Source organism: Rhinatrema bivittatum, chromosome 3 (genome assembly GCF_901001135.1).
Source record: "Rhinatrema bivittatum chromosome 3, aRhiBiv1.1, whole genome shotgun sequence".
Taxonomy (NCBI): Eukaryota; Metazoa; Chordata; class Amphibia; order Gymnophiona; family Rhinatrematidae; genus Rhinatrema; species Rhinatrema bivittatum.
The window spans coordinates 572,436,144-572,450,665 of record NC_042617.1 but is presented as its reverse complement, the minus strand read 5'-3'; the positions used below and the strand labels follow the sequence as shown (position 1 = coordinate 572,450,665).

The 14,522-nt window shown below is 46.5% G+C and overlaps 1 protein-coding gene across 1 annotated transcript in view; it reads left to right on the top strand.

Annotated features, from left to right (window-relative positions):
* Positions 1-14,522, top strand: part of SYNE1 (spectrin repeat containing nuclear envelope protein 1) — a 966,955-nt gene that overhangs the window by 252,478 nt on the left and 699,955 nt on the right. Inside the window, 1 exon segment of the mRNA XM_029596918.1 lies at positions 4,489-4,642. Coding sequence (XP_029452778.1) covers positions 4,489-4,642 — 154 coding nt within the window.

The following is a 14,522-nucleotide window of genomic DNA, read 5'->3' as shown; positions in this document are numbered from 1 at the left end:
CATTAAACACATCTTCCATCTTCATGGAATGCCTAAACATATCCTATCCAACAGAGGAGTGCAATTTACTGCAAGGTTTTGGAGAACATTATGTCAAAACCTTGACATCGCCTTGGACTTAACCTCTGCCTACCTTCCTCAGTCTAACAGTCAGTCTGAGAGGATAAGTTCTTGGAGGAGAAGTCCATTAATGGCTATTAATCAATTTTACTTAGGGAATAACCACTGCTATTAATTGCATCAGTAGCATGGGATCTTCTTAGTGTTTGGGTATTTGCCAGGATCTTGTGGCCTGATTTGGCCTCTGTTGGAAACAGGATGCTGGGCTTGATGGACTCTTGGTCTGACCCAGCATGGCAATTTCTTATGTTCTTATGTAATAGGACGCTGAAGCAATTTCTGCAATCTTATGTCAACTCTAGACAGAATGACTGGGCTGAATTACTGCCTTGGGCAGAATTTGCCATCAATTCAGATCCTGCTTCTTCAATGAGGTCTTCCCCTTTCCAGCTTGTCTATGGGAGACAACCATTACCTCCGCTGGCAATTCCATTGTCAGTAGCCTCTCCTGCTGCCCAGGCTACCGCAGCAGAATTATCCCAACTTTGGAGACAGATGAAGGAGCTCCTCCTTAAAGCAGGACAAAAGGCAAAGAGAACCTATGATGCTCATCATCAAAATGTACCCCAGTTTCAGCCTGGAGACAAAGTTTGGTTAAGCACCAAGTACCTCCAACTTATGCTTCCTTGTGCAAGATTTGCTCCTCGCTTTGTGGGACCTTTTGCCATCCTTCGGCGATTAGGAAATCTAACATACAGTCTAAAACTGCCTCCATCAATGAAGATACACAGTGCAATTCATGTATCTCTACTGAAGCAGTGATACTCTCCGAGTTCTCCAGGAAAGAACCAGAGTGTACCAGCCTGGACATAGAAGATGATATTGAATATGCCGTAGACGACATCCGTGATGTACGTAAAAGAGGCAAGATATGGGAGTACCTCATCTCTTGGGAGAACTATGGCCCAGAGGAAAACTCCTGGGAACCACTGGCCAATATTACAGACAAGGAGATGGAACGTCAATTCCACCTGGCACACCCACGCAAGCCCAGACCACCTAGAAGAGATCTTGGAGGGAGCCCTTTGAAGGATGGTACTGATGCATTCATCAGTCGCAGATGGCTGCGACCACACTGTCTTACCTCTTTTTCTCCCCTTTCACTCTCTTTGGGCAAGATGGCTGCCTCCGGTGCCGAGTGCCAAGGGCCCCGGCATTTCCAGACCAGCATGGGCGTCCGCAAATGCCATGCTCACTCCTGTGGCCTCCTAGGGTGCGAGCTCGCACATCTCCTACGCTCAAATACACGTCATGGCGAGAACCTCGGGGGCGGCCCCACCGCATGACGTCAGTACCTCCGGGTATATCTAGCCTCCGCCACCGCTACCACTTTGAGTTAGCAAAGACTTTGCTTCGCTACTCTGACTGCCTTAAGCTGCTCGCTTAGACGCCGCTTTCATGCTAAAGGCCTCGCTCCAGTAAGAAGCTCTAGACACCTGCTCCTCGGGGGTCTCTTGCTTCCAACTTCCCTTCGGGGTTCCTCACTAACTAAGACAACCGCTTCTTGGGAGTCTTTCAGGATATTGGACCATTGGGTACTCGCTCCTTGAGGGCCTATCTACCTTTTATATCCTGCTTCACGGACCTTCAGTCCCACCATTCTACCACCAGGAAGACGCCTTCATCCTGTGAGTACCTCTACGATCCGGCGCTCCAACTCCACCCACCAGCCACGGTGTTGCCCGCACTGCGGGCTCCCACCTATCGTGAACATCTGGGTGAGACTATACTTCTGAGCCTGTTGAGCGTACTAGCACTTCGTGGATCAGTGCCTTACCTTCCTGCTTTCACCATCTATCTACAGCAGTACAATAAAGATTCTATCCATTCTGTGTCTGCTATCTGTGTCAGCCTATCGCAGTGGTTCCCGACGGGGCTCCTCCCCATGGGTGGAGTCATCTCCATTGCGACCAAGGGTCCACAATGCCTCAAACACAACAGCCGCATGCGGCCCTTTGAAAATTCAACCGATAGTTTGCACCAGTTTTTAAAATGTTAAGGTGTAGATTTTAAAAGTTGCGTGTGCGCTTCCATGTGCACCTGGTTCTCGGCACACACACCTGGATGTGCTGATTTTATAACATGTGCGCGCTGGCGTAAGCATTTTATAAAATCAGATGACCATGAGCACATGTGTGGGCGGCATACGCAAGGGGGGGTGAACTTTTGCATAGTACACGCGGCGACGCAATCGGGCCTTCCCCAGTTCCCTCCCAGTCTACTCCAATTAAAAAGCGGACTGGGAGAGACCTTCCCTACCCCCCTACCTAAACTCCCTCTTCTTCCCCTCTCCTCCCCACCCACTAAACCCTACCTAATTATCCTTTTTTTTGTTATGTTTTTCATCTTCAGGGGCCAGAGCTGAAGTAAGTTGTGCGCTGGCCGGCTGTCGGCGTGCAAGTCTTCAGGAATTTTTATCAATTTTTTGCAATGGCTTATTGCTGGAAGCTTCTTAGTATGTTGACTGGTTGATGGTCAGTACTTTGCAGGAGGAGATATCTGTAAAAATGGAATCTTTTCCTAGAAGACGTCTACAGGGCATGTTCTGAAGATCCTGTGGGATGGTCAAGACTTGGAGGACAATTGTAGACTAGTATTCTGTGGGGGTCTGCAAGGCACTTGGTCAGAAACTGGAGCACATTTATAGAGCGGTGCCCTGTGGGGGTTTGTGATGCAATTGAGAGCCAGGAATTTGGAGCTGGAGTTCTAAGACTTAATTTTTAGTACGACTGATGAATAGACTTCCTGACTGAGAGCTGAGAGCTGCTAGTCCGTGGGAGCTCAAGAGGAGAATGAGATTTGGTAGCTGGAGGACAGCTGCAGGACTGGAGACTAGAAGAAGTGTTTGAGTAGTTTGCTGGCAGAGTTCCTTGGTTTGTGGGGAAGTGGGGTAGTATTATGGAGTTGGAAGTTGGCCATGAGAGTCAGAGCTTAGTTTTGGTTACTGGATTTTGGGGGATAAAAATGCCGCCAGGTGGGAAGATAAGAAGCAAGGTCTTTCCACTGCAAACTGGAAATTCTTTGGCCCAGTCTGAGCCAAAAAACCCCCTCTGACAGTGGATAGATAGGTGATCTGAGTGATCTGGTGGCTGCAGATATTGGTGGAAGGGTATCGGGAGCAGCATCAATTTTTGAGGCAGCCAAATCATTCCTTGCAGCTGCTTCTCCACAGGACATATGGCATCTGGGTCCATGCATAACGCAGAAGAATTTGCATTTAGTCTCCAACTAACTGAGGTACTCCTACTACCCTAAAACTTAAATATAAGAACATAAGAATTTTAGGTTTTGTGGAGAATGTGGAAGAGGAATTTTCTGGTATTAATAGGGAAAAAATTATCATTTATTGATTTTGGGAGCTGATTTTGAGTATATGCTTAATTCTTGACAAATATTGTAGGATTGACTGTCCTAAATGCAATAGGCAAGTTATGGCTCAGCTTTATTCTTGTTTTTTTGGAGGTTCAGGTTGTGCCTCAGAATTTGTAAAATGTGAAAAACATTTGAGCCACGTGTGCTATCTTTCTATATACAATATAAGTAATTAGATTTGAATTTGGCAAGGAAGGGAAGAGTGCTGTTATATTTGAGTAACCATGTTCATTTTTTTCCATGATTTATCTTAGATTACCCAGAGATGATGTAAAAATGAAGGTATTCTTCTAAATGTAGGGTAATCTATGCGAATAACACATAATTCAAACATTTTTTGGAAAGGAAATTGTTGGAGCAAAAAAGGACTTTAAATAGGACACTGAGAATAGATCAGAGTGAAAGATTATTGTTTTTAATTTTTAGAGTAAACGTCGACTGAAGTAAAATGACTCTTTGTGGGATAACTAAGGGGCAGAGAGTGGTTTTCTCAAATCTGAATGGCAAAATGTATTTATAAGTGGCCTTCCTTGTTGAGATAGCCACATCAGGAGCATGCCAGCTGATCTAGGGAGGATTATTTCTTACCTGCCCTACACCTCCTTGAATGGGGCAATGTGGTTTTTGCAAGTTACCTTGAATAAAATTGGTTGATTGACTGGAGGAATGATTTTCTCTTGATCTTAATATTTGTATGATTCTAATGGTTTTTTTAGGTACTGGTTTCTGGTATCTGTGATTAGTAGGACAGTGCAGGATAAAGGAGTAGGGAAATGTTTTTAAATTACTTTTTTTTTTTCTTCTTTTGATGTGTGTTCATCCAGTTTTGCAGTCTCACCTCCTAAGCTGCTTGGAATGGCTTTGTTTTATTTTGATTTTATAATTATTTTACTTTAGCAATTTATATATGAACTGTCTTTTTGTATAAGTAAGTAAAATTGAATAAACCAAGTTAAAAGAAAAAAATATTAACAGCTCAATTATCTTTATTTGTAGGATGAGTTTCCTTAAGTCTCTGGTAGCTGAACACCAGAAGTTTGATGAACTCCTACTTGTTTTTTCTGTCTGGATAAAACAGTTTCTCGAGGCATTGCAAGCCACTTCTGAGATCAATACTGCAGACCAACACTCCGCTCTAAGTTCTAATAAGGTGATATCTTTTGTTCCAAGACTTAAAATTACAACGTCACTATTTCATGTCCTTTACTAGACTTTTTGTAGCATGCTTAAAGTCATTATAATACTTTAATTTTCTGGGAAGAAAATCATTTGAAACTGGTTTTAAGACTTCCTTTTTCTTGTATTCCTTTGGCAATTTCAAATGTTTACAGACTAGGGCACTCCTGTACTGATATTTCACACTGGGTGAGCATGTTTTACACAAGCGCCACTATAGAACATTGCGATCACATTTGATGCTAGTTTTGTTTCATAGTATGCCACGTGATGATGCTTGGACAAGTGGTAGGTATGTTTTGAACTCATTTGAACTAGTGGTTGGAGATTATATCTTTATTTATTTATTTATTTATTTATTTATTTATTTATTGGCTTTTATATACCGATGTTCATGTACTGGTACATATCACGTCGGTTTACATAGAACCAAAGTTGGAAATTACATCGAACAAGAGGTTACAAATAACAGGGCAAATAACAGGGCTAACTTGTAAGAGATTATAGAAAAGGTGAGAACGATTTAAAATTATTATTACAAAAAACACATAGTAAATAACAGTCAAGCTCGGATTAACGAAAGCCTTCTTAAGCCAGGGTGCATATTTTAGTCCAATTAACTGGCGAAATTATGGTTACGGCATCATATATCTGGCGTGGAGTAAGAAAAGCGTGAATCGGAGACCTTTAAGTGAAGGCCTTTGTGAAAAGTCAAGTTTTGAGCTTCTTTTTGAACGTTCGACAACAAGATTCTAGACGAAGGTCCGTGGGGAGAGAATTCCAGTGAGAGGGGCAGTCTTAATTGCTTGCCACGTTTACAAATTCCAGCTAGTGATATGAATAATAAAAAAACAGATTACAAAATGGTAAATGATTCTTATGAGCCCAAAAAAAACAATATACTTTGGACCCAACTTGGAAGAAACATTTATTTATTTATTTATTTTTAATTTTTATATACCGGAATTCCTGTATACAATACAAATCAGTCCGGTTTACATGAAACGAAAAGATTGCCCTGGTCTGGGATGTCAGACCGGGGTTTTTTTACAAAGAACATTGAACAATAACATATAATACATAGAACAATAAAATATAATACAATCCTTGAACATTGAACAATAACAATAAATACTTAAATATTTTCATAATTAAATTAAAATTAAGCCAATTAGCATGTTGAACTTAAATTAAAAGTAAAATTAAATTTAAATTTAATTTTGGATAATATTGTATATTGTTAACTGTAATATGAAATATTCCTAAGTTCAGTCAGGATAAGGCGCTTAGTTAAATTCTTGAGATTGGAACGCTTGCCTGAAGAGCCAGGTGTAAGACCAAAACGTAAGATCGTTATTAAGCACATGCACAATATTAACTCTGGATAGTTCTTATGCCGTGCCAGTAAAAGATATTATAATATAAGCATAAAAAATCTACCTTTTTCCAGCATTAAAATAGCTACTAAAAGTCATTCCTACCAAAGTAGTGTTTCGCATTTTTAAGCTTCTGCGGTCCTTTGAAATTATAAAATAGCTGTTACAAGAACCTAGGAAATGATTTAGGTAAGCCAGTCTCTTCAAACTTAGGAGCAGTGTAATAAAAACACAGACCAGTTTTTGCAAATCCTAAAACTAGCTACTTATTTGTATTTTTCATGCAGAATTTATTATACACCAATGGGGCAAAATAATCTAACCCTCTCCAAAAGTAGTAGAAATGGCGCTGTAATGGGGACAGTGACGGGAACAGGCATGCCAAAGTGAACTTTGGAGCAGGGGTAGGTAGAGGAAGGCTCCAAAGAACAGAATTAACAAGGTGGGGTTTTGAAGAGTGTTTGGGAAAGGCTGTGGTTGTGGAAAGAGAGCGTCATATTATGGACTGGGATGGGAGATGACCCTAAAGAGAGGGAGACTGGTGGGGACAGGCTTGGAGGGGGACAGAGAAAAGTATGTGGGTGGAACAGACTGGTGGGATGGACTGGGTGTTGCGGTCTCCACCGCTTCCCCTCTTTTAGCGCTGAACAGGGCTCACCTCTGCTGCTGGAGACGCCGCGTTCCGCATGCCCGGGATGCCTACGGCTCTGCTGGTTCCTCGTGGTGGCCGCCATTGCTTGCCCGTCTCCCCGCTGCCTCGCGCGCGCGTGAGGACATACACTATGTACGCACAGCTCCCGGAAGTCTGGCCCCGCCTGTGCTAATTCCACCACGCCCATAGTCTGATATAACCGGCGTCCAGACGCCTACGCTTTGCCTTGCAACGAGGTTCACTACTGCCTTGTAGTTCTGAGTTGCGCTTCGTCTGTTCCTCGTTCCTGATTGACCTTTGGATTGCCTTGACTTCGCTTCAGCCTGCCGCCTGCCTCTGACCTTGGACCGTTCCTGACTTCGCTTCTGCCTGCCGCCTGCCTCTGACCTTGGACCGTTCCTGACTTCGCTTCTGCCTGCCGCCTGCCTCCGACCTTGGTCCGTTCCTGATTCCGCTACAGCCTGCTTCAGTTCACAGCCAGCTACAGACTCCATTCCAGTCTACAGCCAGCTCCAGTTCCCAGCCAGCTACAGACTCCATTCCAGTCTACAGCCTGCTCCAGTTCACAGCCAGCTACAGACTCCACTCCGGTCTCAGCCTGCTCCAGTTCACAGCCAGCTACAGACTCTGTTCCAGTCTTCAGCCAGTACCTGCTTCAGCACTCTACGTACCCTGCCTCCTGGTCCGGCCTCTACAGGTATCGCTGCTGCCTGCTGCCCTGCCTTCAGCTGGCACTCGACCTGCACTGCCGGCCTAGAGACTGTTCTCTCTTGACTTTGCTTCTTCACCCTCTGCCCAGGCTTGTCCACCATTGACTCTGAGCTATCACCTAAGTCCCAAGGTTCCAGGACCCTACAGGCTCCTCCTGGGGGGCTCCTGGTTCCCGGGTGAACACCATCAGCCTGTGGCTCCGCCTCCCGGCCTACCTAGTCACCCTGGGTAGTCCGGCCCAAGGGTCCACTATCCTGCCTGCAGCACCCAACTGCAATAGTTTGCAAGGCCATGGACTAGGCGGAGACTCCGAGCCTACAGGCCATTCCGGGAATGGCTCAACGTCTCCAGCAACAGCAACACTGCCTTGACTCTCTCGCCGCCACGGTGGAGCAGCTCGTCTCTCGCCTCGAGGTATCCACGCGGCAGTTGCCTCCTGCACCTGCTCCTGCTTCCTGTACTCAGCTGCCCACGTCTACTCGATACGCCGGAGACAGTAAGGCATGTCGTGGTTTCCTGAACCAGTGTCAAGTACACTTCACCTTGTTGCCATCCCAATTTCCCTCAGATGCAACCAAGGTAGCCTATATCTTTTCCTTACTGGATGGCAAGGCCCTCGACTGGGCTTCACCCTTGTGGGAACGCTCCGACCCTCTGTTACAGAACCTACAAGACTTCCTCCTGAACTTTCGCCTGGCCTTTGATGAACCAGCACGCCGGTCCACCGCGGCCTCAGAGCTTCTACACCTTCGACAAGGGACACGCCCGGTGTCCAACTATATCATCGAATTCCGAACCCTGGCCATGGAACTCGCTTGGCAGGATGATTGCCTTAAAAGGGATTTTCCTCGAGGGTTTGGCAGGCTGCATTAAGGATGAACTGGCAGGTCGGGAGCTTCCTGAGGATTTAAATGACCTAATGGACATAGCTGGCCGAGTGGATCGCCGTCTCCAGCAGCGGGACAGAGAAACTCGCTCGAGGCGCAGAGCCTCACCACATCTGTCTGCCTCCACCCGAACACCGGGCCCCAAGGTTCCTCCTTTTGCCATGCCCACTGGGGAACCTATGCAACTGGACAGGTCTCCACTTACCCCGGAAGAACGAAAGAGGCGGCGCTCTCTAGGCCTCTGCCTCTATTGTGGTGGCAAGGGACATTTCCTGTCGTCATGCCCAGAGCGTCCGGGAAACGCTCGTCCCTAGGTTATACTGAGGAGCTACACCTAGGCGCTACAGGATCAGCTCCTCTCTGCACGTTACCGGTAACCCTGAAATACCCAGGTGGGGAGATCCAGATTCGAGCCTTTATTGACTCTGGAGCTGAGGGGAACTTTATTGTGGCCGATCTGGTGACCAACTTGCACTGCCTACACTACAGAAGGTTCCTCCCCTGCGGATCTCCTCAATCCGAGGGACCTTGCTTCCAGGGGTTATTACTTGCTCCACAGCCCCAGTGACTCTGCAAACAGGTCTGTTTCATTCTGAGGAGATCTCCTTGCTCGTCCTAGAACGAGCAGTGCACCCGCTAGTGTTGGGACTCCCCTGGCTACGTCAACATTCTCCCATTATCCAATGGGATGACTTCCAGCTGGTCCGTTGGGGACCCGCCTGTTTTGAACATTGTCTACGCCTCCCACATCCACCCAAGTCTCTGCGCATCTGCACTTCGCACCTCCTCCCGGAACCATATCAAGGCTTTCAAGAGGTCTTCTCCAAGGAGATGGCGGAGATTCTTCCCCAGCACAGGCCGTTCGATTGCCCCATCGACCTGCTGCCAGGTACCACGCCTCCTCGTGGTCGGGTGTATCCATTGTCACTACCCGAGACCAAGGCAATGTCGGAATATATCACAGAGAACCAAGCCAAGGGGTTCATCCGCCCATCTCGCTCACCGGCTGGCGCCGGATTCTTCTTTGTGGCCAAGAAGGATGGCTCCCTCCGGCCATGCATCGATTACCGCGGCCTGAACGCCATCACCAAGCGGGATCGGTATCCTCTCCCACTCATCCCAGAGCTTCTGGATCGCCTCCAGGGTGCCCGTATCTTCACAAAGCTGGATCTCAGAGGGGCCTATAACCTCGTCCGCATACGCCCAGGGGACGAATGGAAGACGGCGTTCAACACCAGGGACGGGCATTACGAGTACCTGGTGATGCCTTTCAGGCTCTGCAATGCCCCCGCCGTCTTTCAACACCTCATGAATGAGGTTCTCCGAGACATGCTCCATTCACATGTCATAGTCTACCTGGACGACGTGCTCATCTTTTCTAAGGATATGGATTCTCATCGCCAGCACGTCGTGCAGGTGCTTCAGATCCTCCGAGATAACCACTTGTATGCCAAACTGGAGAAGTGTATCTTCGAGGTTGAGTCTCTGCCCTTCTTGGGCTATATCATCTCCTCTACCGGCTTCCGCATGGACCCAGAGAAAGTAGTGGCCATTACCAAATGGCCCCAGCCCACAGGACTTAAGGCCCTCCAGCGGTTTCTGGGCTTCGCTAATTTTTATAGACACTTTATCCCGCGTTACTCTCACCGAGTGGATCCGCTCACGGCCCTGACCCGCAAGGGAGCTGACGCCAAGAACTGGCCTGACACAGCTGTGGCTGCCTTCGCTGATCTCAAGGAGGCGTTTCTCTCCGATGTGTGTCTTCGGCATCTGGACCCCTCCAAACCATTCATCGTGGAGGTCGACGCCTCCAGCATCGCAGTTGGGGCAGTTCTTAGCCAACACTCCGACTCTGGCCAGCTCCTTCCCTGCTCTTACTTCTCTAAGAAGTTTTCTCCAGCGGAGAACAATTACTCACCAACCTGTAGATTAATCAAAATGCTATAAATTTTGCATGACTAATGCCCGCGATATAAAAAAAAAGGGGCATGATGCACTCTCTACCTGGGGACTAGCAAGCTAGGGCGAGAGAACATTGTACAAATCTCGTCTTTGTGCATCTTTCCTCATTCCAAATCACGTCAAATCTTCACTGATGTGTACTGTGCTGTTTGTACTTCTGCCTGCGCATGTGAAACTACCCCCCGATCCCTAGATCATCACCAAAACCTCACCTCAAGTAACTAGATGACCTTTCTACAGTGGTATAAATAGATGACTAATATGGGTGCCTCTCCAGAGGCTCTCTCTCTCTCTTTCTCTCTCTTTTTTTCTCTTTACTCCATTCCACTCCTTCCCTCTCCCCTCTCCCCCCCCTGCCCTTATATGGGATTCAAGATAAATATCGAAAATCCAATTTTGGGTATATCATATAGCTTAACGCCAGGAAAAAAGGGTGTAGTTATTTCCGATGTTACATGCGATAATGTGCGTTACACTATCGGCATGCAACACTATCGATTGATAAACCCTGCCCAAACCCTTCCTCTTTGACTAAATTTTCGGAATTTCATACACAGCGTGGGATTCGGAAAATAACATATGCTTTAAGGCGTTATCACGGGCGTTAGGGCCCTAACACCAGCGATAAAGCCCTAACGCGTTTTGATGAATGACCCTGCAAATTAGGGAACTTATTTTATCCATATAAACACTAATCTGCTTAAGCTTGTGTGAGGTCAGAAGTGAACCACTTCTCTTCAGTTTTCATGAAGGTTTTCATTTGCAGACCTATTCAATAAAGATAATTGAGGACAAAAAATAAAAAATGTATAAAAACCCTTAGGGATTAATTTTGTAAAATTGTACTTAAGATAGCTGGCACATATGTGCATATGTTACACCAGTTTCCCTGGCAGACATACTGTGCATACGTCCAGTTTGAAGCATTCTGAAAATTATCAGCTAAAACAATTATACCTAGTATATTTAAAAAAATGTATATTTATTTATTTTAAAATGTATAGCTCCTCTATCTACATGAGTAGGCGAGTTACAAATGACATGCATAATAATACCAACAATTAAAACATTAAAAGCATAATAAGACATAAAATCAAAAACTATAAAATATATTACTTAAGACACATAAAACATAATCTGAACTACTAACATAAATACATTCAGATCAATAGTCAGCTCTGCCATTTGATGTTGTTCATCTGTAATTTCAGTGGTGTGCATAGTTTAGCTGAGAGAATTTACATGCATGGGATGAATTTTCAAAGAGTGACGCACATAAAATTTAGCAAATACACATAAAGGTAGCATCTGCTTGCATAGATGGTATTTTATAAACATCAAACATATGTACTTACTTTAGCTTTTGCGCACATGTGGATGCGTGTAAAAAGGGGGCAGTTTGAGGGCTTTCCGGGTTCAGGGCCAACATTTATGTACATAAGTTGCTATTTAAAAAAAACACTTAAAGTGACATGATTTGGCAGCTTACTGTACGCGGTGGCCGCATGGAGGTATATTTTATATTATGTCAAGGAACACTCTACACACAATCTGGTAAAGCAAAACTTACTTTACTAAGGGCCTGATTCACTAAGGCATTTTTCCCATTCTGTGTCTCTGGGAAAATGCCTTGATAAATCAAGCCCTAAATATGAGATCAGCAAAGAGAAACAATATCACAATGCACACAACACAGTAGGCATTATATAGATTAATCAAGTAAATAAGCTTGCAATCATAAGATTAAAAAATACTCTCCTCATAGGTCCTTCCTGCTGTGGAATTGTGTATTCTCGAAAACGAAGGACTGTACGGCGCCGGGAACTCTACTTAAAGAAGCTGTTTGCTCTCTGGTTCATGGCTCATTCAGTGACTCGCTGATTCACACAGCTTTATATATTCTCTCTGACTTTAGTTCAGTGTCTGCAAATTAGATGTTTCGATTTGTACCCATAGCTCCACCATTTGCCAGGCCATCTGTAATTTGTTAAATTATGAACAATTAAGACTCACAGTTTCAATGAGATTTATGGCACAACATTGGCTATTAAGTGAGCACCCTGTACCAGACTCTTTCAACGGTGTTATCTCTTATTAGAGAAACCAGTAACCAGATGTCTCTGGCCATATCTCAGCTCATTGGTATCAGGCATTCCAAGGGAGAAAGAAAGCATTGGGCTGGCTGTGTTTCATGCCTTAATGATTCTTATGCTTCTTATACTGTGCTAAGTTCTGCCATATGCTAAGCTGTTACATATATATATCTTTATCCACATTTATCAAATATTAGAGCCTGTTCTGATCCATTACAAAGTCTTCCGGGGATCGAGCTAAGCTGCCCTAAAATTATCTTCTTACACTTAGGGCCGGATTTTAAAGGCCCTGCGCGCGTAAATCTGGCTGGATTTACGCATGCAGGGTACTCGCGCGCCGGCGCGCCTATTTTGCATAGGCCGCCGGCGCGCACACAACCCTGGGACGCGCGTAAGTCCCAGGGCTTCGTAAAAGGGGCGGGGAGGGGGCGTGTCTGGGGGGCGTTGCGCCGCCCCGGGGGCGTGGTCGAGGCCTCCGGACCAGCCCCCGGGTCGGGTGATGGCACGCCAGCAGCCCACTGGCGCGCGCAGATTTACGCCTGCTTTCAGCAGGCGTAAATCTGCCAACAAAGGTAGGGGGGTGTTTAGATAGGGCCGGGGGGGTGGGTTAGGTAGGGGAAGGGAGGGGAAGGTGCGGGGGTGGAAAGAAAGTTCCCTCCGAGGCCGCTCCGATTTTGGAGCGGCCTTGGAGGGAACAGGCAGCGTGCGCCGGGCTCAGCGCGCGCAAGTTGCACAAATGTGCACCCCCTTGCGCGCGCCGACCCCAGATTTTATAAGCTACGCGCGTATCTTATAAAATCCAGCGTACTTTTGTTCGCGCCTGGTGCGCGAACAAAAGTACGCGCTCGCGCAAAATTATAAAATCTACCCCTTAACATAATTTTACACTTGCTAATTATCTTGCATAATTGACTGGAAGGAAGGTCTGGGTGAACTAAGGGAAGTTCAGGCTAAAAAACCAGGAGGGTCTCGATGACCTGAATAAGGATTGGATGAACTGGTGGAATAACTGGTAAAACTGGTAATTTCAATTATGTGTGCATCGTTTAAAATATACTGACTTATGTATGTAAATCCCAGTTTACATGAATAAGTCCTACTTGACCTTCTTGCATAAAATATACATACGCATATTTTTAAAAAAGGTAGGAAAAGTGCATGCTTTCAATGTATAGCACGTAAACATACAGACAGGTGAATGTTACAGGGTAAATTTGCATGTATAATATAATAATATGCATGTATCTGATACGCATAGGTTATAAAATACTACTGTAAATCTATGCACGTGTACGCGCGGCCATATACACGCATGCATGCTGCTGTGTGCAGTTGTTTGAAATTTATCCTCCAGATTTTTAAAATCAAAATGTATGTGCAGAAGTCCCAGACTCAAGCCCCTGGAATGCCTCTCTCCTGCGTACATAGAGCGCATGCACACCGTGTGTATGCTTGTAATTTTCTGCACATATTGGTCATGCAGTTTTCGATAGGGCCACTTTGGCAGCTAAAGCACCACTTTACCCGCAAAAGGCATTGATCCAAAAGTAGTCCTTGGTTTGTGTCTTTAGTTTGTGCTAGGGGCCAGGAATTATTCACTAAGGGGCGGATTTTCAGAGCCCTGCTCGCGTAAATCCGCCCAAAACCGGGCGGATTTACGCGAGCAGGGCCCTGCGCGCCGGTGAGCCTATTTTACATAGGCTCACCGGCGCGCGCAGAACCCCGGGACTCGCGTAAGTCCCGGGGTTTTCGGAGTGGGCGTGTCGGGAGGCGTGTCGGGGGGCGGGGCCGGAGCACGCGGCGTTGCGGGGGCGTGTCGGCAGCGTTTTGGGGGCGGGTACGGGGGCGTGGCTACGGCCCGGGGGCGTGGCTACGGCCCGGGGGCGTGGCCGCGCCCTCCGTACCCGCCCCCAGGTCGCGGCCGGCGCGCAGGAGGCCCGCTGGCGCGCGGGGATTTACGCCTCCCTCCGGGAGGCGTAAATCCCCCGACAAAGGTAGGATGGGGGTTTAGACAGGGCCGGGCGGGTGGGTTAGGTAGGGGAAGGGAGGGGAAGGTGAGGGGAGGGCAAAGGAAAGTTCCCTTCTAGGCCGCTCCGATTTCGGAGCGGCCTAGGAGGGAACGGGGGTAGGCTGCACGGCTCGGCGCACGCAGGCTATACGAAATCGATAGCCT